We start from the raw sequence: 25309 nt of genomic DNA, 5'->3' as shown, positions 1-25309 counted from the left end.
GTTGGATATTTTGAATTCTAGACTAGTCTTTCACTTGATAGATTGAACACATTCTCTTTCTAATTCGTATCAATTAGTTCTAGCTTGTTCTCAGTAGCTGCATAGAATAAGTCCATTGATTGATCCATTGATTGATTGATTGATTCATTCATTTTTGTGTTGGGTGCCTACTGTACAATAAAGTATGCAAGCAATGAACATCAAACTCCAGGAGCTGACAGGTTACCAGGAGATAACTTGAACATAGAGAAATTGTATGTCATACATGCCACATGAGTAGTATAATTACATGCTGTAGGAAAGAAGAGGGGGAACATAGGGAGGGATCAGGTCCTGACAGGTATAGTCAACAAATTCATCATGGAGAAGGGGCATTCAAAGCTTCCTGCTTTAATGATTTGAGGTTGAAAGTCAGAGACTTGGGTGTGGAGATTAGAAGGATAAAGTGTTATAGAAGGGACGGGGAGTGTATATTAATCAGAGCTCAGATTTTGAATTATAGAATGAAAAATGGGGCTCAAAAAGCTGGTGGAATGAGGGTGAGATTGTTAAGAGCAGTGGAGAGAAAGCTGTGAAGCCAGATGGCGTTCACATTGTCTCAAATGCCAGGCTGCAGAGTTTAAGGATTATCCCACAAAGCAGGGCAGAACCCTGGGGCCAGTTGCCAAGTTGTGTTTAGTGTGATAACTGGCATCAGGAGACCGTGGCTGGGGAGCTATGCCAGATATAGGTGATAAGGGCCAGGTGCCCTGTGGTGGCCTTTGCAGTAGAAGCATTGAGTGAGAGTAGAATGATAATTACTGTGACTCAGACCTGGATACTACCTACTGAGTATTTCCCAGGAGAACCTCCCCTTCTCACCCCCACACCTCCAGACAATTTACATCCATGGACAAACCCCTCCTTACCTTCTGGTAAACAATCACTTATTAACACATAGTAGTGGTTCCAGATCGTGGTGGTAGCGAATTGCAGGATTGATTTCCCTGCCTCCAGTGAGGTCTACATGTAGGCTGAGCTCATGTAGTGAAAGGTTTTAATATTCTTTAGGATAAAGGTGTGCGTGCACACATGAATTTAAATTCATTAGCTTTTTCTTTGGTGGTTCATATATGGTAGTCAATAAGGCTCATATTAATATTTATTTTGCTATTTAGGGTTTTTTTGTCTAAATTGAAAATATTAATATTTCTTTTGCTATTTAGGTTGTTTTTTTTTTTTGTCCAAATTGAAAATAGGGGCAACCACATGCAAAGGAAGTACAATTAGAAGCTTTGCTGAAATGTATGCATTTGAACTGGTCACAGAATTAGGCTACTTGCTGAGTGAAGTATCATTAGCAATTTAGGGGAGTCTGCCAGCCTGTCTTCTCACACAATCCTGTTACATGCACTTAATTCTAAAATTAGAATTAATTCTTTAATTTTGTAAGTATTTATTGAGTACCTACTATGTGCCAGGCCCTGTTCTAGGTGTTGAGCTACAGAATAGTCAGATTCCCGCTTTCATGGAGCATGCCTAGCAAGGGAAGACAGTCAACACCTAAGTAATAATAAGTAAGTTAATCATATGGTATATTACGGGAGACAAGTGATAGGGGAAAAAAGAGAAAGTAGAGAGGGGTAGGGGAGAACAGGGTGGCCAGGGAGTGGGCAAGGCAGGGCAGGTTGCAATTTTAGAGAGTGGTCAATGTTGTCTGCCTTATGAAGGTGACCTTTGAATAAAGATCTGGCTGTGGGGAGTGGGGGGAGGGCTAGGTGTGCATGTATTCGGGGAGGAGGGGAGAGAACTTCAAGGGAAGAAAACAGCCAGGGAAAAGGTGTGGAAGCAGGCAAGTGCTAGAGCAGAGAAGAGGCTTTGTGCTTTTTTCATCCCCTTAGAGAAACAATGACTTGTGCAACCAAGAAAAGCGCTAAGAAAATACAAAAGTTAAGTATATTTGTGACAATACTACATTCAACATTACTTTTAAAGAACTTTACCAACTGATTATAAGAAGGTGCAAAGGGCATGTGAGGAGGTTTCCTGACACCTCGATTGCTGGGGTTTGAATCCTGGCTCTGCTGCTTTTTGCCTGTGAGGTCATGGATGAGTTACTTAGCCTCTCTGTTCCTCTGTTGCCTCATCTGAAAAACAAAGCTAATAATAGCAGCGATCTCCTAAGATTGCTTTGGTGATTAAATGAGTCAATATTACTAAAGAGCTTAGAACTATGTCTGACATGCAGCAAGCGCTCAAATATTAGCTATACTCTATTACTGCTACTGCTTTTTATTACTTTTATGAGTTGATGCCCTAGTCTGGAATGTTCTTTGGGTGTGTCTTAAGGGCTTTGGGTGTGTCTGTCGCCAGGGGTGCACCAGGGCTGTGTGATTGTGTGTATGTGTATGTGTGAGATGAGTTTGTATGTTGAGCGTGTGGGGCTTAATTTATAAAATAGTTGTAAGAATTAGATAAAATTCCATTGTTTAGCATATAGTAATGCCTCAATAAGCATTAGTTTTCTTTCTTTCTAACGACATTTTACAGCTGAGAAAGATAATAGAGGGTTTTCCTCTTCTGCCTATTAATGAACATTTGGCTGGTTTGGGAGTAGAATGAAGGCCAGGTGAAAACATTCTATAGACTCAAGCTTGGAAACCTGTTTTGTCCTCGGCACCACCAAGAGAACTAAGAAATTCCCAGTGGGTCATTGTAGATTTCACTGGAAGACAAAGAATGGGCAGTAGATGAATGAATGACAGGGAAACAAAATGAGGCAAAAACTGAAGAAATAGGGAAGAGCACCATTAAAGTGATATCACTTTGGGATGAGTGCATTGGAAAACTCGGGGAGTCCCTTTCCCTGAGGACCTTTAAACAGGGAAGGGATGGGGTCCATCCAGGTGGAGCAGGAGTCCCTGGGCGGAAAGGCAGGACGAGAGGGTCTCTTGAGGCCTCTTCCAGCTCTAACAGCAGCCCCTCTCCCCAGTCCACTATCCTATGGCTGCTCTTACAGACCTGAATTCGCCTGCATTTCCACCTCTGCTTAAAGAGTCATGGATATTTTAGATGTAAAGAGGGCTTCTGTTGAATAATACTAAGTTAAGGCCAAGTCATTGTGTATTGAGGGAGTAGATGTTGAAAATCAACTTTCTAGTCCTCTGGGATCTGTCCCTAATTTCTCTGGCCATGACAGTTGTGTGAGCCTCTGGCATCTGCTGCCAGGGACACCTCAGAGCTGTGGGCTATCAGGGAGAGAAGGGAAATGAACATCCCAGTGCAGAGAGGGAACTCCGTGGTCTGGAGGAGGAAGGATGCTGTGTTTCCATAGGGCATGGGTGGGTGGTGAGTTAGGCAGGAGAGCGGACTGAAGCCCAGCACCCACTCACTGCTTGCCCCTGTATTGTTTTCTAGGGGTGGCAGATGTCTCCCCTGCCATGGATCATCCCTTTTCAACAGCATCAAAAGATGGGGAAGGAGCATTTTACACATCTCTGATTTCTGACATCTGTTACCCACCTCGGGAGGATTCTACATATTTCACTGGAATTCTTCAGAAGGAAAATGGCCACGTCACCACATCAGAGAGCCCTGAGGAACTGAGTAGCCCCGGACCCTCCTTAGCAGACATGCCTGGGATGGAGCCTCGTGGTTTATTTAGTTCTGATTCTGGAATAGAGATGACTCCTGCAGAGTCCACCGAAGTGAACAAGATCTTAGCAGACCCCCTGGACCAGATGAAAGCAGAAGCCTACAAGTACATTGACATAACCAGGCCAGAGGAGGTGAACTCTCAGGAGCCACATCACCCCAATTTGGAAGAGAAAGACTTGGACTTCAAGAGTAAGGACACTGAAATGTCAGCAAAACCCGAAAAGGTCCGTGACCCAGAGAAACCAGCTCCTGTGGAGGGAAAAATCCTCAAGGACCATTTATTTGAAGAATCAACATTTGCTTCTTATATAGATGACCTCTCTGAGGAGCACCATCAGGCCGATCTGGTCACTGCCCCTGTCAAAATCACGCTGACTGAGACTGAGCCACCTGACGAAGCTGCTATGCGAGGGCAGACTCCTGAGAAGCAAGATATCTGTCTGAAACTGAGTCCTGACATGGTCCCAACTGTCACCGTCTCAGAGCCTGAAGATGACAGCCCAGGATCCATCACTCCTCCATCTTCTGGAACAGGTAAGGAAACTGGCCTTCCCTGCCTTGGGAAAAGCCGGCACATGGAAATATGAATATTAGGAATCAGGATTTGCTTTCTAGTACCATCTCAACTAAGTTAATTAATATGCAGCTTTTCCAGTCTTGTGCCCATTGTACAAAGGTTGAGATTTGGGATAGTCCCTAAAGTCCTGTCAGATTTGCTTTGTATAGGTAGGTTTTTTTCTTCTGTTGAGGGGAGGGAATGACACCCTGGAAACATTAAGATCCTCATATGGGTCTGCTGTTCAGAGAAGAGAGGAAGGTACCATCTGCTGCTAGGGTGGCTTTCCTCCAGATCTCCTCGGAGCACCTGGGCTGTTGTGCTGAGATCAGCTGGGTCACCTTGGTCAGGGCATTTATATTCTTGGCCCCAGCTCCAAGTCAGTACAATGAAGGGGGAAGTGGGCCTCAGGGACTTTTGGAGGGGCATGTGCAGTGAGAGGTAACCTAACAGTACTTCTCCCGCTCCTGCCCTTTAACCTCAGCACTGCCATTTTTACCTTTTAGTGTGCTGAAGATCTGCATACAATTTTATTTTTTAAACTAAATGATTTATTTGGATTGAATTTTTAAAAATCTAAAATTCACTAGATTGTGATTTTATTCAACTTGAATATTCTACTACTATGTCTCAAGGCAGGATGTTAAACCACATGGGATATATCCTCTCAAATACAAAGGGGAACTTCTCTACCTGGCGAAAGGCAAGTGGTGGAAGGAGCTTCCCCACCCCACCTTTGTCCTGTGTGCATTTTTGTCCTGTATGCGTCTCCCATCTTGTGCACATCTCCATTCCATGTTAATCTCCCATCCCATGTGCACCTCCATCCTGTGTACATCTCCATCCTGTGTACATCTCCGTCCTGTGTGCATCTCCTTCCCATGTGCACCTCCCATCCCATGTGCATCTCCATCTCACGTGCATCTCCATTCTGTGTGCATCTTCATCCTGTGTGCATCTCCCATCTCCCATCCCGTGTTCATCTTCATCCTGTATGTACGTATCTCCATCCTGTGTGCAAATGGGGCATCAGGATGAAGAGGATGGTTTGAGGGCCTCGAATCTTCCCCAGCCTGCAGTGGCTGACATTCTGATCCTACCCACAAGTGGTTTACAAACCTTTCTGATTCATAGAAAGTGATTTTCAGCATCTTTGGGTGAATGAGCTTTTATTGAATTCTTAAAACAGATCTCAAACTGCAGGATTAGGGATGATTGCTCTAAATCCTGATGCTGCAGCAAGTCTGTGTTAGAACAGAGTGGACTTAACGGAAGTACCTCCTGTCCTGTTTCCCTAAAGATTTAGTATCAGTTCCTCCCCTTCCCCAACCTTACCTCAGACTCATTCAACTGTAAAGCTCCAGGGGTCTCAAAGATTGACTGCTCCAAGTCCCTGATTTTCAAGTTTATTCACTTACTCAATGAACACATCCCACATATGTTATTTTGGTCAATCTACTAAATACTGGTAATGACAGATTTTTACAAAACAAACACAAATCAGTCCCTGCCCTGTAGTGGGCAATTGACCAAGAAAATAGTCAAACACTGGTGTGATTTGTTTTCTGAGAGAGGGAAGCCTACAGTGCTGAGGATCATCAAAGTCCAACAGCTCCCCAGGTGAACTGAGACCTGAAGGGACTCTTAAAGAAGCAGGAAGAAATAACACAGGTGAAGGCCTTCTGATCTGAGAAGGTACAAGGACAGAACGTGTGAGGGTACAGTGAACTCATAAAACGTGAATCGAGATTTGGTTGTAATGACAAATAAGGAAGCTGAGGCCTCAAGTGAATTAGATGTGACTTGCCCCAGTCTACGACGTGAGACAGGGACGTAACTGAGTCTCAGAGCCTCCTTGTACTCTTTCTGGCAATGCATCGTACAACCCTTCTGTTATTCCATGACACTGTGGAAATGTCTGCTGCATGATCAGCTGTGTTTTACAGAGCTCCAGGGTTGTGCAGTAGTCGGTCCAGAATAACTTTAGCCAGCCTTTAGGAAGAGTGAAATACATCAGCCTCTATAAGCCCACTGGCATGGCATGTGTTGATGAGAAAGACTTGATACAGGATTCACTGATTAGTATTAGAGAATTTCCATTTTTTAAATAGCCATGACTCACTGGGGTTCTAGAGCAACTTCAAGAGAAAACCAAGGCAGACCTGGCTCATATAACCTTAGAGTTTTATGATCTTGAGTTTTCCACTTGACGGCATGGGGTTAGGGCAATGGTTTTCTCTGCAGTTGCACCAAATAAACATTCTAAGCAAGGTTATTCAAGAAAGAGTAAGTCCCTTGTCCGGTTACACAGTGCTTTCCCATGTTCAGCTGCTCGCTCCACCCATCCTCCATATTCTCATACCTGAGCTGTAAAAAAAAAGGTAAGAATAAAGTTATCAGAAGAGACAGAAGGAATTAGCTAGTCACTGAGGCCTTTCTCCTTCCTCTTTTTATTACAAAGTTTAACATAACACCTTCTCCCAACTTGTGTGTCCCTGGTATCATGTGACAGTCTGCCCACAGACACTGAAAGATTTGGGATTTATTACAGCTGGTGGGTCTTGGGTCATTACCATTTCCAGTGCCAACAGATAAGACAAGCACCAAGAATTACATAAAATCCTACATACGAACTGAGGGAAAGGAAAATATTCTAAACAAAAAGAGTTCTGTTTATCATTGTTTAGTAAATAAGGAAATCATCAATACTGGGGCATACTTCTAATGATGTAAATTATGAATCAGGAGAAATTCTAGTTTAGAACAGTTTTAGCCACAGACCCTGAAGCCTAAGCAAGGAGTCTAATATAGTTTCTTCAGTTCTAATAGGTTATTTCATTTTGTAACTTCCTCTAACATACTTAACTATTTTTATCTTATTAAATAATATACTGTGAGGTATAGAGGCAAAGATTCTTACATCTCAAATATTGAAAATTTCTTCTCAGCAAAGATCAGTCAAGAGTACAGGTGAAGCATTTTAGATGAATGATAATTGTCCTGATGCACTAGACCATTGACTCATCGGCACCATGTTTTTTCTGACATAAGCACCTAGAACAAGTTACGGCAGTCATGGATGTCCTTTGAGGTGTGAGCCTCAGAAAGGCTAATGATTGAGAGGTCATTATTAAACCACCCAGTTTCCCTTAAAAAGAAAAAAGCAATAAAAAGTACACTAGCCCCTCTCTATATCACGGTTCACTTATCACGTCCTCACTGTATTGCGGGATTTAAAAAAATATTATATTTATTTATCGCAGATTTCTCGCTATATCACGGGATTTTGTGGTACTGTATACATATGTTGTTAAAGTTACGTAGGTTTAAGAGTGTAGAATATGTTTAAGAACATAAGTAGTGTTTATAAAAGTGTGGAAAAGGTTAATAAGGGAGTGGGAAAGGTTATTAAGGGACTGGGAATGGTTTAAAAGTGTGTGGGAAGGGTTTATAAAGCCTAAAAATATATATAAATACTAAAATAAATGTTAGGTTCCTACTTCATGGGTTTTCACGTGTCGCGGAGGGGTCTAGAATGTAATGCTCATGATAACTGAGGGAATACTGTAAATCAGTTTTACTTTTAACTCTTTGAAAAATACTGTTGTTATTTTCTTGCATTGATGAAGTCTGTGATTCTCCTACTCATTTTCAAAATTCATTCTTTTATTCAAAAACTTATCAAGTGATTTCTCTATGTCAGACATGTGTGAGGCACCAGAGACATTGCAGTACAAGATTTATAAAGTCCCTACCCTCATGGAGTTGACCTGCTAGTGAGAGGAGACAAGAAAAAGAAACACACAAATAAGTAGTGTCATTTCATAAAGTGTGAGTGCTATAAAGAGGGACAGAGAGTTGGATGTGAGGGGATCAGGGGTGGCCTCTCTTGAGGATGTGACATGTCATCTCAGATCTTAATGAGAAGGACCCCACAATTCAAAGAGAGGAGCCCAGGTACAGAGGATAGCAAATGCACAGGCCCCAGCGCTGAATTATTTGGGAATTGGAAGATGGTACACAGGAGCAAGGGAGAAATATGGAATAGAACCGAGTTGGAGGGGTAGGGAGGGCCCAGATTATTCAGGGTTTCATATGCTAGGATAAGGAATTTGGATTTTGTTCCAAATGCAATGGGAAATCATTGGAGGGTTTAAGCTGGGAAGTGCCGTCATTCATTCAGTAAATACACACTGACCATTCCACTCCACCCGCTGCGCCATCACCACTGGGGTTACAGTGGGGAATCACAAGATCGCTGCCTACACGGAGCTTGCATTCTAGTTGGGAAGACTTAACACACAAATAAATAAATATGTAATATAATACCAGGTAGTTCTAATGGTTATGAAGAAAAACAAAATGAGATAGAGCGTAAGAGAATGATGGGGAGGTGATGAAGAAAGGCTTTCCTCTGCTGATGGCTTTGAGCAGAGACCTGAATGGGGTGGGGAGAAAGCCAAGTAGAGAGCCGAGGAAGGACAGCCCATGAAGAGGCCTGGAGCTGGGAGTGTCCTGTGTGTTCAGGTTGCAGCTGGAAGGTCAATGTAGCTGGAGTGGGGAGAAGGAAGGAAGGAGCGGCAGGATCAGATTTGTGTTTTCAGATGATCCCTCTGAAAGATGAGTGGAGAATGAGTGAGGAGCACAGGGGAGACCTGAATGGCAGTGCCATTCACAGTTGGACACTGGCAACTGCAACTGCAACTTGGTAAACTGGCCCCCGTGTTCACTTTTCCTTTTATCCTTCTTAATTACATCATCCTTACTAATAACAGCAAACACATCTTTCCCTGTAGGGTGGTTCTAACCTCCTCAGGTTCTAGATTCTATTTTATTGTTTTCATTGATTGTTTCCAGCTTTGCAGTGTCAATCTTGACACATAATAACCACTATCTTAGCTAGATGCCCATAGGTTCTAAACAAGAGTAGGAAAGCTTCTGTTTTGTTCTAAATTTTTCCCAGATCCCTCCAAGTACTTTGTCAAACTTTTAGTTCCCATTACGAATGGAGGGCATTGTCTACAATATCTATTGGGTTCCTTTTGACTCATAATAAGGATGGATTCTTTTTTAAGGTAATACATTCACTTGCCCAAGATGAAACCCATCAGGCCTCTTCCTCCCACACCCCACAGCTGTCTGAGAGCATCCTTACTCTTGAGTAAATAAAGCAAGATCATTGTGGCTTCTTTTCCAAATGCTTTAACAGTGGTTTTCAACTGGAGGTAGGTAGGGTTGCCAGATAAAATGCTCAAATTTTATGGGATACACTTATAAAACATTCATTGTTTAACTGATATTCAAACTTACCTGGCTGTCCTGTATTCTTATTTACTAAATCTGCCAACCCTAACTGGAGGTGACTCTTAGAATTACCCTTGGAGTAAAGTGATTACAAAATGCAGATGTGTGGGCCCCATCCAGACTGACTTCTACAAGTCACAATTTCTGAGGGCAGTTTTGAGCCTTTTACCTAATTAAGGATTGGTTCTGAAGATTTGAGCTAGTTCTCAATGAGTTCTATTTATCAGTACTTTCTGTGTGCCAGGCGCTGCACTGAATGCTGGGGATATGATTGTGAACAAAAAGCCTTTGGCTGCCCTTTGCCCTCATGGTGCTTTCCATCTTGGGGCAGGGAGACTGGGGGAGGGGGAAGAGACAGACATTAATCAACTCATAACACAAACGAATACAGATCACCCAGGGGCTCCTGGTTGTGCAGGATGAGTGGGCACCAACCTGCTTCACCAGGCTAGCTAACACACAGAGTGGGCTGCCCAGCAGGGCCACCTGTAGGCCTCTGAGCCCAAGGCCCTGCCTGCCTGCCTGCCTGCCTGCTTTGTGGAGTGTTGTAAAAGTAGGAGTGTGGTCAGGCCTAGCCGTTTAGATGGTCAGACAGAAGCTTCCAACATGAGAAACTGAAAGAATATGAGCCACAGGAAGGGAAGATATCCAAGATAAGAATTTTCTTCCCCTGTGCCATCAATACAGCTCACTCTTCTGATATCCATGTTTCTGGGTGTGGAATTCCTGTTCATTTTACTCACCCAGGTTCACCATTTCTGAGTGACCTCTGATACCCCATTTTTTCTCACCCACCACATTAGTTAGATCCTAAACTATGGTTTTTCTCTCTTCAGTGTCTCTTGAGTTGCCCTCTCTTTTCTATCCCTATGGCTTGTCATAACTCCTCCCCTCAGTGATTACCATATCCTCTTACTGGGTAGGAACTCAAAGTGATCTGGGAGTTATCAGTGAATTTAGGCAAGTGGGATAGAATCTGGATTGAGGGGGTTCCATTCATTCAGATTCAGATAAGTCCTCGGGTCTCAGTTGCTTAACATAAATAAAGTTCTCACTCATACTACAATCTAATACAGGTCAGGTAGCTTTATTGAGATATAATCCACATACAATTCATCCACTTACATTTTAATGGTTTTTAGTATATTCACAGAATTAGGTATCTATCACCATAATAAATTTGAGTACTTTCGTTACTGCCCCCTACTCCCTGCCAAAAAAAATATGCATTACCCCTTAGCCATCATTCCCAAGTACTGGCTCACGGAAGGCCAGAGACCACTATCTAGGATATTCTGAAGTAAGGCACTGCTGTATGGCAAGGGAACACCAAGTTCCTGAAAACTATTGTCATGGTGATCCCAGGTAGTCTCTTCTAAGGGACAGAAATATCAGCAAGATTGCCAGTGAGGGTTTTGGATCATCAGGCAGAAGGCAGGCATTCATGAAGGGGACTGGGGGTGACTCTTAGGTTTTGTTCTTCTCAAGAGGAATTGAAGAGAGGGCAAAGGGGAGTGGTGGGCTCCACTATTAGAAGCCGGGTGGGATTGTGCACTGTGGTGATCTGCACAGCCGGCTTGGTGAAATGGGCAAAACTCTTTTATATGGCTCCACCTAAAAAGTTATACTTTTTGCTAAAGAAAGAGTAAAATTATCATTTCTAATGGGAAATGTAAAGCTCAGAAATCAACTTTCTTTGTCTTATTAAAGGAGGGAACACAAGCAGCAATGGATAAGTAATAGTGGGTGATTTTCAGGTTTGTTGATATTGCCGGGCCAAATACGAAAGTTATATCCATCAGATTGTCTGATGAAATCTGTGATATTGGAACACTTCCCTGGAAGAATAAATCAGAAATTAAAAACAACGACTTCTAGAGTCTGGGCCACATTCAAACAAACCAACCAACCGAGGTGCCACTGTTGCTAAGAAATTGCTGGGTCATTTTTCAAATGGCTATAGTGACATAGGTATGTAAAACACATTAATTGGGACATAACAGTAATTAGTCTTGTAGTTCAGGTAGCCTGTCTTTCCAGCATAGCTCTGGAAACAGACTGTTTTTGTGCTAATCGTATGTATGTGTTTCTCAAGCAACAAGAAAACATCTTCCCTAATGGGACTTTGTTTTATTTCTTCTTTATCCATCTGTCCGTGTGTGCGCCTCTCCCGCTCTCCTTCGCTCTGCGGGACGACAGAACCATCTGCTGCAGAACCCCATGGGAAAGGCAGCATCTCGGAGGACGAGCTGATCACCGCCATTAAAGAAGCGAAGGGGTTATCATATGAAACAGCAGAGAGCCCACGGCCCGCAGGCCAGGTGGCTGACAGGCCTGAGGCCAAGGCCCGGTCTGGGCTGCCCACCATCCCCAGCCCCGTGGACCACGAAGCCAGCAGTGCAGAGTCCGGGGACTCGGAAATCGAGCTGGTGTCTGAGGACCCACTGGCCGCTGAGGATGCACTGACCTCTGGCTACGTGACCTTCGGCCATGTGGGCGGCCCGCCACCTTCGCCGGCCTCACCATCTATCCAATACAGCATCCTGAGGGAGGAGCGCGAGGCCGAGCTGGACAGCGAGCTCATCATTGAGTCGTGTGATGCGTCCTCGGCCTCGGAGGAGAGCCCCAAGCGGGAGCAGGACTCGCCCCGGATGAAGTCGGGCGCCCTGGACGCTATCCGAGAGGAGCCGGGTGCCCGGGTCGAGGAGCGCGCGCCCAGCCGGCCGGGCCTGGATGAGCCAGGCCCCTTCCTTAAGTTCTCCTCGTCTGTCCCCCAAACTGGCCGGGAGCCGCCCTCTGGAGACAGAAACCCAGAGCCTGAGGAGTCCCCAGTGCAGCAGAAACCTGCAGAAGCAGCGAGTTCCCAGGAAAGTCCCATTGCCACAAAGAGCCCTGGACCACAAGTTCCTGACACGGCGCCCCCTCTGCTGTTCCTCAATAAACAAAAAGGTAACGTGACTGCTTTCCTAATTGAAGCAGCTTATCTGCTTTCTCTGCGTGTTCGGGGCTATTCAGCACGGGGCTGCTTCAGGCTCAGCCCTGTTGTCATGTCCTACAGGGTCAAACAGTTGAGCAGAGAACAAGTCCAAGGGGGTTAGGGTGGAGTGGAGAGAATTGAGATTCCTGTGGTAGAACCACGCGCTGAGCAGTGGCGCTGGGCTGGCAGAACCCAAGCATCGTCAGTGGGGAGAATCCTCCGTGGTCTCTTGAACAGAGCCAGTGTGCCTGCTCGCTCTCTCACTCCAGGGCTGAGTTTCCCCTCTTGGGAAAGGATAGTTTTTGTTGTTGTTGTTGTTGTTTTATCTCAGGTTTGTTTCGAGTTTCCCACACCCTCAATGATGAGCAGTGACTGGAACCTCCCATGAGCACATCCATTTTGCTGGCCAAACTTGTTTCTTAAATGGGCCCAGTGGGTCTCTAGCACCATCCTTTTTCTTACCCAAGGAACAAGGTATTTAGACCTTGATAACATATTTGTGTTCCCAATAGTCAGCAAAGACAGGGACCAAAGTTGGATCCAGAGTCTCTGTTGTCCCTAAGCAAGATCTAAGGTCACTAAATGATTTTTAAAGTCACTTATAAATTAGAATGATTTTAATTTGGCCATTATATTTTCCCCTGAGAAATCTGGAAACCTTCAAATGCAGGAAAATTAGAAGTTATTCTTTTATCTTCCAGACATTGCATGTAGAGTGCATTCTCCTCCCCAAATAATCTATCACATCTGATTGTATTAGAGAATTTAGGAAAGGAATCAAAGAGTCAGGTCAATAAATTAGGCCCTAGACAGTCTAGTTAACAGGGTACACTGAGTGAAGGTGGAGAACCTCTCCCCAGCTCGAGTGGAGAACACCCAGGTAGAACTTAAAAACAAACCCTAAAGCATAACTTTTTTCAAGATCCCCTTCTATGCATCTCCCCTGCTTTTTGTTTCTTTAGACATATTTTGCCCTTTGGGGATAAATGATTTCGAGGTCGCGCCTTCCTTCCTGTGTATACACTAACCTCAGTATGTCAGTAGCAATGAAAGTGCTTCATGATTAGCTCATGTAAAAATAGAGGGCAAAATCTTTCTTGTTATAGATCGGAAACAGGCTTCTAAATTCTTTAAAATTAAGACATTGGAATGGTGAAACCTAGAAAAATATAATAAAACAAACCTAGAGGAATGCAACAAAACAATCACTGTAGGCCCTGGCCGGGTAGCTCAGTTGGTTAGAGTATCATCCCGATGTGCCAAGGTTGCGGGTTCCATATCCAGTCAGGGCACATACAAAAATCAACCAATGTTTCTTTCTCTCTCTCTCTTTCTCAATCTTTATTGTAGTTTGTTACATTACCATTTAGCCTCCTTATACTCCCCCTCCCCCCAGCAACCACCACACTGTTGTCCAGGTCCATGAGTCCTTTTTCCTTTTTGCTCTATCCCTCCACCCCCTAACCTCACTCAACCCACTAGCTGTCATTCTGCTCTCCATCTTTGAATCTGACCCTGTTTTCCTGTTAGTTCAGTTTGTGCTTCCTCTTTTTCTCTCTTTCTCCTCCCCTTCTCTCTCTAAATTAATTAATTAATTGATTAAGAAAAATCACCCTATTGCATGGTTGCTGGTGGCTTAGTCACATGGCATTGTGTGGGGGCCCATAATTGACTCCTGATTTCCCAAGTAACTTTTCCCTGTGAGGCTAAAGTATATTTAGTATGGATAGGGAGGATATTTGATGACAAATTTAACAGAGGGGATGTGTATTTGTTAGGTGGCTGTTAAAACCAATTTGGGCCTTGGCTGGTGTGGCTCATTTGGTTGGAGCATCATTCCGTAACCAAAAGGGTTTGATCCCTGGTCAGAGCTCATGCCTAGGTTGCAGGTTCAATCCCTAGTCCAGGCACATATGGGAAGCATCCAATCGATGTTTCTCTCTCACATTGATGTTTCGCTCTCTCCCTTCCTCTTTTTCTCTAAAAAGCAATGAAAAAAAGTGTCCTTGGATGAGGATTAAAAAATAAATTTTAAATAATGATAGTAATAATAAAAAACAATTTGGATTCTTTTACCACCATTCTGTGATGGGAAAGGACCCTGGAGCCTACAGGGAGCCTTGCAAAACAGCACTAGCATGAACAGACTGCTGTCGCCTGCTGTCCTGAGGCAGTCCAGCTTGAGTTCATGTCACTGTACTGTAATAGGCATGCGTTTTCATTTTACCCCCTAACTAGTGTCCCTAAAATAGCCACCACATGCACAGTGCTGTTCAAATATACTTATCCTCAAAAATAAATAAATCTCGAGGCTAATAAGGAGAAAATGGAATTGTACAGAGGCATTTCCCTCCCTAGTAAATTTGAGAAACAGGCATGACAGCTGGGACTGACGGAGTGACCAGACGCCCAATGAAGAACTAAAGCGATGGAAAACCTCAGCTGTGAATATAAGGCTTCGGAGCACCTTTTATGGACAAATCTGGTATTATTCTAATCCCATGCAAGTTGCCCATATGCCTTGAACCCTCTGCTGCCAAGTTTAGATGTTAGAGAGGACAGAGTGGCAGTCTTTTCAAATGATTAAGTCATGCCAGGGTGAGTAACCACTGCTCTCTTCTGCACTGAGGTGTCATTTGAAACCCAGACTCCCACTGAAACTTACTGCTCAGTGTGTTACCTGTGAAGAGAGTTTAAAAGGCCATTTGGGGCAGCCAAGCACTGGAGGTCCTGGGCGGATGACTCAGCGCCGCCAGCGTGCTATTTGAGCTCTGAGGTTCCTTCTGGTCTCACCTGCTCCTTCTCAGCAGGTGAGGATCAGTGCTGCCCAGCATCCTCCAGGCTGTCCTTAATCATTGTCCATGGACAGAAGGATTATGCTCATGTCAGGCAGGACTCCTTTCAGCAGTGAGCTCGAGTTACCTTCTGTGGTTTCCTGCTCTTGTTCAATGAAGCCATTAGCAGTATGGATGCATTCAGGTTCAGGTGTTCACAAGTCTGTTCATCCCTGTGGCTGGCGAGCCATGCAGTTGATGCTGGGCTAAGTTTCAAAAAGGTCCAGAAATCTTTAGAAGCAGGCCTGGCAAATATCTGATGGTATCATATCGTATACCATCAAGGAGCAGCAGGCTTACTGCTGCTGATGGACTGGAGACAAAATGCAATTCATCATGTTCCAGTTTCCCGAGCTCCTGATACCCTGTGATTCTGTTCCCCCACACCTTCCAGGTGGCCTATATGAACATCAGACTGACGGCAGAGTTAAGTTTTCATTGCTACAAGATTAGCCCTGACTATTAGGAACATGTGAGTGAAAAGCCAGCAAAAATTTCTCAATAAGACGCTAACACCGGGTGTATTACCATCAGGATGGGTGTGTGGTGTTTACCAAACCCGTGTATCTGCGTATCTTCCTTATTGGACCTTGCTGCAGGATTCATCTTCTAGGGAATGCTTTTGGGGTAACAGTGGTGTCTTCGCACTCCCTTCCATTTCCAGTATTCTGACTACCTTACAACTCCAAAGTATGGTGCTTGGACCAGTCACGTGGGTATCATGTGGGAGCCAGTTAAAAATCTCAGACTCCACCCAGACGTACTGGATCAGAATCTGCATTTTAACGAAGATCTCCCAGCAATTTCTGTTTGCACATTAAAGCGCAAGATGTTGCAATTAAGGTCATGGCGGTCAGCTCTCACATTTCAACCTGACACCGTTCTGACACAGGTCACCAACGACAACCTTCTTGCCTCCAAAATGGCCTCTTTTGAGATTCATCTTTCTTGTCCTCTCCGATAATTTAATGTCATACCACTGACCAGTTCTTAAAACATTAGTGAGAAAGTAATATGTTCATAATAATACATTTCGATTGTGCAAAATAGTGCAAAATTACAAGGTAAGGTTCCCCTACTGCCCCCTCCTCCTGTCCTAACTCTCAGAGATAACCCCAGACTTTTGTTTTGCTGTTGTTGTTCCTTTCAGATATTTTTGAAACATTCAGGCATATACAATTTTTTTATTGCCCAAATGTTACCATGTTGAACAGACTGTTTGTAACTTCTTTCATTTAATGGTAAAATCAGAGACAGTAGCCATTCACATGGACATTGTTCTCTGCTCAGAACTTTTTCCTCCCTGATCTCTCCGAGGATTCTTTTTTTTTTTTTTTTTTCTGGTTTTCTCCTTATTGTGAGACCTCTTTTCCAGTCTCTCGCTACCTCCCTCCAGCCCCTCGTTTACTTGCTCTCACCCACATAGGTTTTTCAGCCCCTATCCTGGGTATAGCACCTCCCAGGTGGCTGGTTTGGGAGAAGTCTTCTCTTCTGAGCTCCACCCCCATTTTCCTAGTGCTGATTGGATATCCCAGAGGCCCCCTAAATTCAATATGTTGATGTTCTTTGTCAAAATTTTCTCCTTTTCTTCTCTTCTCTTCCTGTCCTGAAAAGATATCATTCAGGCCTCACTTGGGTGCGAACATCCAAATTCAGTCTGGATCTGAGTTAAAGACTCATCAGCCTGAGATGAAGTTAAAAGTACAACCTGATTGTAAACACCTCAGTGGAAGTCTGACATGTTTGGTTATAAAATTATTGTCCAAATGATATGGAATGTTCTTAACATTTGAAAAATTATTATCAAAATAAAGGTACCAAATGTAAAAATTCCCTTTGTAGAATTCTCAAGAATGCACCCAGTGACCCTAGTTGGAGAAATAGTGGTTTAAGCCACTGGTTCTCAAAGTGGGACCTGGGGACCAGATTCCTCAGAATCTCCAGGGGTGCTGATTAGAAATGCAGGTTCCTGCTCGGCCCCAGCCCCAGAACGACAGGATTAGAAGAGGCCCAAGTAGAAACCTGCACCATTAATAAGCACAGTGAATAGAATTTTGGTTATAAGCAGACGAGCTAAACAGCCCAGACCTGCAGTAAAAAGTAAGTGTGGTGAGCCTGCCCTAGGCATACGGCAGTGTTTAATGAGAGAGGCTGAGAGGGCACTCAGCCGTTCCCACCCCTTCCTGGGCCCTGGGACAGGCCTCTGCACCTCTCTCTCAACACCGGCTGCAGCAGCCTGGGCACGCTCAGCCCCCTGTGGCAGGGAAAGGCTTGTCTCCTCCTTGGGGGTGCGATCTGCGGAAAGGCTTCCAGACGGAGGTCTTCTCAAACAGACCTAACCTTCATGATGTTTATTACAACTTTTCATTATTATGCCAGATATTGCTTCTGTCCTAAAATATTTGGGAGAGAAGCAAAATAAGCGTGACCCATGTACTTTTCTTCTTGTAATTCTAAAAACATCACGATAGTCTAATCCCCTATTTATTTGCTCCCATGGGACTGAATTGATAAATCAGGCTGCTAAAGATTCTTGACAAGTTTCCGTCTTTCATGATGCAGAGTCAGAATCAGCTTGGGGACTTGGGCCCCTTCTGTTATCGCTGTCCACCCTCCCTGCTCCCGCCCTTGTGCCAGCTCTCAGCAAGAAGGGCCGGTGACTGCCCGATCAGGTCTGGCCTCTGTGAGGAGGTATGCTGTGTATAAAAATACTCAGGTGAGGACAGTGAGCCTTCCGCCTTAGATTCTTCAAAGCAATTAAGCTGCTTTGACAGGAGGTGCTCCTCTGGTATAGACATCCTGGAATGAGGCTGCCGGTAGCCAGCTCACCTCATTCTTTTGTCCTCTAAACAATCACAAGACTAGCATTTCCCACACTGCATATTGATCTATGTTATTGAAATGGTGGCTTCAGGACACTTGGGATGTTTCCTTCTCAGCCTTGGGTAGGGTTGCTCCAAATCTTGGTGGTCCCAGAATTTATTATTTCTAGGGACATGCATGTTGACGTTAACCTCTAGGGTGTGTATATGAATCCAAAATGGTTATAGTCCCTCTAATATTTTGAAGCAAATACTTTGGGACACAGTACACCCTGCCTTCTTAATAAATTTTGCTTGAGCACAGAGTGGAGCATAGATTAGCTCCTAAGATGGATTCAAGTCCACCTTGAACTTGCCTATAGAGTTAGAATTCACAAATGCTAAACGTTTTGATGCTTCTAAAGAATAATAACCCTATTTCAATAGTGATGATGATTTTCTGTCCGGCCCCTTTAATAATCATCTTCACTTACTGACGCAATCATGGGACTTGGAGGATAAGATCCACATAGTTCTCAGGGCCAACACTGACTCCAGGGGACTCTCCACCCCTTTTAAAGGTGATCCTCACTTTCTCTGTAGTCTAGATAGGATACACATAGACATGGTCTCTAAGCCTCTGGATTCTGTCTTTGCAACCCCATAAAACACTCCCGTAATACAGAATGACATGTACCCACTGTTAGGCCAGTACTACCAAAGCAAGACCGTACCAATTCATTCATTCACCCTTCTTTTGATTCAACCAATATGGCCTACTGTGTGCCTGACACTAGCAATATAGCGGTGACCGTGGCAGGTATGGTCCGCCTCTCACTGGGCTTGCACTGTGGGTGGGAGAGAGGTTAAACTAAAAAGGAAATAGACAGTGATGTGTGAGAGAGTACCTGGAGGGGGGTGACCGAAAAGAAGGTCAGAGAAGCAGGAAACCGAGGAGTCAACTATGGCAAGGGATGATTTTAAAAAGTTCTGAGCAATAGAAAATGCAAAGCTCAGAGGCAGAGAAGTTCTTGGGTCATTTTAGGAACTGAAAAAAATGTTCTGTGTAGCTAGAATATGGTAGACAAATGGGAGAGTGGTGAGAACTGGGGTTGGAAGGTTGACAGTGCCTTTTCATGCCCAGGCCAGGGTGCAGAGTTTGATCTTTATCTCAGACATTGCAAGAAGATTTGTAAAGTAGGAAGTAACAGGACCTGCCCTGTGTTTCTAAAGATCACATTGGCTGTAGGGAGGGAAGACTGGAGGTGGACACACGAGGAAGCAGGAATAGCTGCTAGGAAGCTATTGCCACAGTGCAGGCATGAGATGCTAGAGACTGGGAGAGGGTGGTAGCAATGGAGCTGGAGAGGACTGGATGGATTCAATATATTCTTTGCAGATTGACTCAGTAGGACTTACTGCTGAATTGGGTCAGTTGTGGGGGTGACTTTATGCCAATATCTCTCAAATTATATTTCAGTTTTTATCACCATCATGCTTATAAATATATGCAAAAATATTTACAATGGGAAAAATACCCCAAATTTCGATGCTGTTTTAATTAGTCATTGGACCCATTTTTCATGTCTGCTGTTGGAAAATCATCCATTTGGGTTATAATGGCACTGGAATATTCTTTCACAGTTTGAGCTCTATATCTAGTATATTTCCATGGCCAAACATCTGAGGGTATAAGAATCATCAGTGTGTTTAGGTGGCAGAGATGTTTGGATGGCTGTGACTGGAGCTGGAATGAGGGTCAAATATGGTACCTGGGAAGGTTAAATAGGATGTGTAGTAAAGTAGGCGGGGATTATGGACAAGCAGGTTGGTTATTTAAATAGTCAGCTACAAGTTTGACTAGGCATAGTAACTCACAAAAGCTTCAGAAAGTGCAAATACAGCCCCAAATAGGAATCAAAATTATACTCACAGGCAAAGGAGAGACAGCAGCATGTCAGAGAGCAGAGGTTCAAGTCAGAGAAAAGGTAGTTGTAAGGCAAATACTCAAATTAGGATCTGAAATGGGAACAAGCACACTACTAGGTCTGGTTACTTCTGCTCACTGCTACAATTGACCATGGTCTTGATCTGCGATCACTCAGTGCTTCTTTAGTCACTACCATCTCCGTAATGGTTCTTCTGGGTTTTAAAAGACCTAGGCCTGAGAAGATGGTCCTCTTCTGCCAGGACTTATCTCTCTTCTTGTGAAAATTGGGGGCAGGTGAAAAGGAGAGTGGATTAGGGGCTCAGTGGAACTGTTTGGTTTTCATAGACAGTGTTCCTCCAAGGTGGTTGGTGAAATATTCACATCAGAAGTCATTTGTTAAAATACAGATTCCTAGGCTCACCCCAGGATCTCCTAGGGAGGGGTTCAAGAATCTGCTTCATGAAGTAGCTCCAAAGGAATCCTCATACATCAGAATTTGAGAATTCTTGTTCTAGGAACTGTTTCAAGGCTGATCTGTCAAAGCCCCCAGAGTCATCGTTTCCCCAACTTCTCCCAGAGCCTGTGCCAGAATCTGGAAAGTTGGATTTCTGTTTGCACCTAGGTGTTAGCTAAAATGGTCCATGTGTGGGGTTTAGAATGAAATTTATACTGTGAACTCTGGACTTCCACCTCCTCTTGGGAGAAGTGGAGGTGAGATAATGTGAGCATAACCTTGGTCTCAAAACCTCACTCTGGGGGATGTTCCTACTATCTCCCCATCTCTCAAAGCTCCAGAACAAAGACCCCAAAAGGACATGGTGGGAACACAGATAACTAACCCCTCATGCTCCCAGTAACTTGGGACCTCCTGGGTCAGGAGGATCCTCCAGATGGTCTCTGCCCATAGCTTGGAAAATTCATGGGAAAGGAAGGCCTAAGAGTGGAGTTGAGCTGTATGCTTTCAGTCACAAATGGGGAGTAGCAAGCTTAATCTTATTACACAAGCTCAAAATTTTCACTGCCATTAATAAATTATTCAGTGCAAAGCTGTGTATTCTGGTAAATTAAGCATTCTGTCTTAACTCGTCTTTTCTGGCAAGTACCACATTTTCTTACAACTCTTGGCTGAGCTGAAAGCTTGGGGGATGTATCCACACACAAAGCACTTATGAAAACAGAAAATGTGTTCCAACACTAATTGTTTACTTCCAAACTCATTATTGTTTACTTCCTTCTAAGATCTCTAGGAGATTTGTTTGATTCTGCATCTAAAATGGGAGAGAAAATCAAGTAAAGCAGAAGACTGGCTTTTCTTATTGATTATTTCTGCTCACTGTTAATGTCTGTTGCCATCCAGTGGTTGTGATGAAAATGTCCAGCCTTTCTGCTTTGTAACCTCACCTCAAACCACCACAATTTAAAATTTACAGATCTGGGCTATGATGCAAGAAAATATATCTTGAATGATTTTACAATGTCCACATGGCTGGATCACTTATGTGGCGATCAGTCACTTAAATCACCATTCCTCTTTTCCTTGAAATAACCACAAAAACAGAGGTTCAAAAAATATTCCTAAATGGGTAACTTAGTTTTACCAGAATTAATTTTAAGCTAGACCATTAATTGTAAGCCTTTACCAAAACATAAGATATGCTCTGCAGAAATTTTGAACCACAGTTTTGTATTAACTGGAGTATTTGGATCAGCACCTTTATTTTACACTGAAGTCAGAGGTTGAGGTAGTTAGTTGTTCTAGGTGATGCTGTGGGGGTAGAAGAACCAGTGTTTGAAATAAGATCTCCTGACTCTCATCTAGTGTCCCTTTCCAACTAGACTGATTTCCAGATAGTTGACTTGTTTGCAAGCAAAGCTAAATGTTTTTCTATGTGGCTTTAGAACTTGGAGATTTAAGATTTAATATCCTAAATATATAAATAATTTTATAATTGTATACAATATACACGGCTAATCCAAGTGTTAGCATGGTCAGTTAGCTGCAAATTTAGTCTAATCTCCTGAGAAGAATTTCATTTTTGAAAATTTTAGGTTTGCCAATTTATAGTTGAATCAATTTTACATAGTCATAGTTTTCTCAAATGTTATAAATAAATAAAATCTCAACGTGATTCTAGCTAATTTTGATATAAGTAAAATGGCCTCGTTGTCAGTTTGTCCCTTTTATTTCCTTCCCTTCCTTTGTTGGGGTCCATATTTTTAGGCCATGTTTTTATTCTTCTGAAAACAGAATCTTGAAAAGTTGGGGGTATATTTTATGTTTTCCACTAAGATGTACTCAAATTCCAAAGCCCAAAATCTTGGCTTTGACTTAAGGTTGAAGGTCAGGTTTCATGGCTGCATTCGGTTCTCATGGAGTTCCCATTAGTGAGGCTAAACACCCGAGAGGCCTTGTTGATGGAGACATGTCTGGGCCAAACCCCAGAGGCTGAAGGCAAAGTCCTTTGTGAAAGAGACTCCATTCAGATTTGTCTTCAGATCTGGACTGTTTTACCTCTAGATTGAGGCACAAGTTCATTCAATTTGTCTCTCCCACTGTATATAATATTTGCCCTTACGTTTTATATAATGCCCATTTGATAACAGGTAACTTTCCACCAAATTGATACTTCCTCTTCCATAGCATAGAATCATTGCTGAGAAGTGGCTGCCCAGTTCGGCGCTGCATTTCCCAGCCCTCCTTGTTTCTAGGTGAAGCTATGAGCCCAATTCTTATCAATGGAATGTGAATGGAAGTGCTGTCACATCTAGGGCAAGATGGTAAAGATGCAATTTTGCCTTTTCCCTTTTCCTCTTTCAAGGCTCTAGGCCTATGGGGTTACAAAGGGGAAGGAACTAGTTCTCTGAATAACTACTGAGAAGAAAGTTGCTTGCTAATGAACGCCTCCCTTGATCTTTTAAGTTAGTTCAAAATGAATCTCTCCCATGTAAAGCCACTGAAAATTTGGGGTTAGCCAGCTTCATCCTGACTAATATGCTAACCCATGATGTAACATGAGTTTGAGAGAGAAGACCTATAGTTAGAATGTATGGTGCACCATAGTTGCAGGATTTTGTCTTGCTTTGCTTTCTCTGTAACTTTCTCCTTTGTACTCTTCTTTGCTGATGCTAATAAGCCCTACTGCTAGAGACACTGGTAAGGTAATTCTGAGCAAATTATAGAAATACAATTCTGTCCTCAAGGTGTTTTCTGCTACTTTCCAAAATATTGTCATAAAAACTGAGCATATCTTTAATAACCACCAGGTGAGTAGCTGGTGCCCTCTGGAGTTGTGCAAAGTGAGAAGTATCCCTGGTGATGACTGTCAGGTGCACCCAAGCAGAAGCACAGAAGTTTCTCTGAGATAGACCACAGGGAGGACTGGAGGAAAAACTGGGACCTAGGCACAGCATCTTGGGGTCCCCTGCCTCCCACCACTCATGTATCCCCAGCCTCACTGCTGTCACTCAGCTACTCAAGGCCCCCACTTTGGAGCCCAGTGCTCCTGAGCTTTCCCTGTTTCCCTTTCAAAACACACATTCCTGTATTCTCTATCCTTGGGGTACTTTGCGCTCTTCATTTCTTAGAGTGAACCATACAGGTTTATTTGATAAACCAATTCTCTTTCATGTATTAGTGAATTCGTGTGTGATCCTCCTATGCAGCAGATCTCCAGAAAGCTCTGAAGGGGAAGGCAGCAGCCACCTAGGATAAGGCTGGTCCATGGCTTTAGGGAGTAGTAGTTCGACTCCATTCCCAACAGCAATGGTTCTGGAACACAAACATGTCAGAATCTGGTATACCAGAATGCCAATTTATAAATGTACACTGGAGACTCGATCCCAGTGTGTGGATCAGCTCATTATTGATTGCTTGGTGAGCATAGAATTAGAGCGAGGAGAGTGGATGTTGTTTCATCGGAAATATCCATCACCTCTGGCAGCCTGTGGACTGTTCTGTTCTCTAAGGACTGGGATCCTCAGCCAGAGAAGCTGCTCCCTGAGCCCAGGCCTGAGGCCCTTTCCCCTCCAATGGCCCCTGGTCTCCGTTCCCCTTCCCTAGACTCTGCATTATTCTGATTGCATATCCTCGTCTTCACTGGGACCAAAAAACATGGGCCAGCTGGGTTTGGATCCCAGCTCTACCCCCTGTTACTAGGTATGTGATTTGGGGCAAGTTAACCTGTCTGCATTTCAATTTTATTTTTTATCTGTTTAAAGGAAAGAATAGTAGCTGCATCACAGAATTCTTGTGAGGATTAACTGAGATAATTTAATTTAATTAATTACTCTCATTTTATTACTATTTAAATATTTATGTGAATAATAATTATACAATGAGATGGGGATTTGGAAGAATCTAGTCCAGTTACTCATTTAATGCAAGAATTCTTTCTGCAACATAGTCTTTCATAAAATTTCAGTTAATGACGTTACAGGTTTTTTTCATATGTCATAGTTTGGCTGCTTTCCAGTGATTTATAGGACAATGACTTCATCTCACTAACAAGCTCTTTCCCAAGCATATTGTGGGACAGGCTGTCCCTGGGGGGTTTTCCTAAAGCCAGCTGACCCAGTTTATCATCTTCTGTTGAATGTAATGTTTTTTCCCCCAAAATATATATGGTTAGGTCTCAACCTAAATATTCCAGAGCATAATCTTTGGGTGTAATGTCCACAGATCAATATTTTTTAGTATCTTCAGGTGATTTAAAATGCCTCTCTGGGGTTCACAGGCATTGAGTTCACCCTATCTGTGGTATTCAGGCTGCTGTTGTCTTCAGTCCCATTTGTTGTCTTTCCTCAGGCTCTGCCTTCTTGACCCTGTTGGTCAGGCCCATCTGCAGTAACCAGACCCCAAACCTCAATGGCTTAGCTCCATGAATGTGTATGTCTAGCTCACACAAAATCTGATCCTACTTGGTGCAGGCTCTCCTTTATCCAGTTACAAAGGGGTCCAAGCTTCCTCCCTCCCGGGCCACTGAATATCAGCATAGGACTTCCCAGGTTACCGTGACAGTGGAAGAGAACTGGGAGGCGGGGCACACCAGTACTTCAAAACCTCCATCTGGAAATGATACACATCACTTTTGCTTATGGTCCATTGGCCAGAATTAGTAACATGACTCTCCCCTGACGCATGGGGCACACTGGACATCTGATGAGCATCACATCCTTATCACAGACCTCTTCTGTTTTTGAGGACTTCATAACACTTATCATTTCCCAATACATTATGTGTGCATTTGTTTATTGCTTGTCTATACCACATAG

General features: G+C 43.5%; 1 protein-coding gene across 1 annotated transcript in view; it reads left to right on the top strand.

Annotated features, from left to right (window-relative positions):
• Positions 1-25309, top strand: part of RTN1 (reticulon 1) — a 174186-nt gene that overhangs the window by 84554 nt on the left and 64323 nt on the right. Inside the window, exons 2-3 of the mRNA XM_090270945.1 lie at positions 3397-4170; positions 11696-12445. Of these exons, the coding sequence (XP_090127071.1) occupies positions 3397-4170; positions 11696-12445 (1524 nt within the window). The remainder of the gene's footprint in view (positions 1-3396; positions 4171-11695; positions 12446-25309) is intronic.

The sequence above is a fragment of the Furipterus horrens genome, unplaced genomic scaffold (assembly GCF_987537825.1).
Source record: "Furipterus horrens unplaced genomic scaffold, mFurHor1.1.pri manual_scaffold_3, whole genome shotgun sequence".
Lineage (NCBI taxonomy): Eukaryota > Metazoa > Chordata > Mammalia > Chiroptera > Furipteridae > Furipterus > Furipterus horrens.
This window is presented reverse-complemented; position numbering and strand designations above follow the sequence as displayed.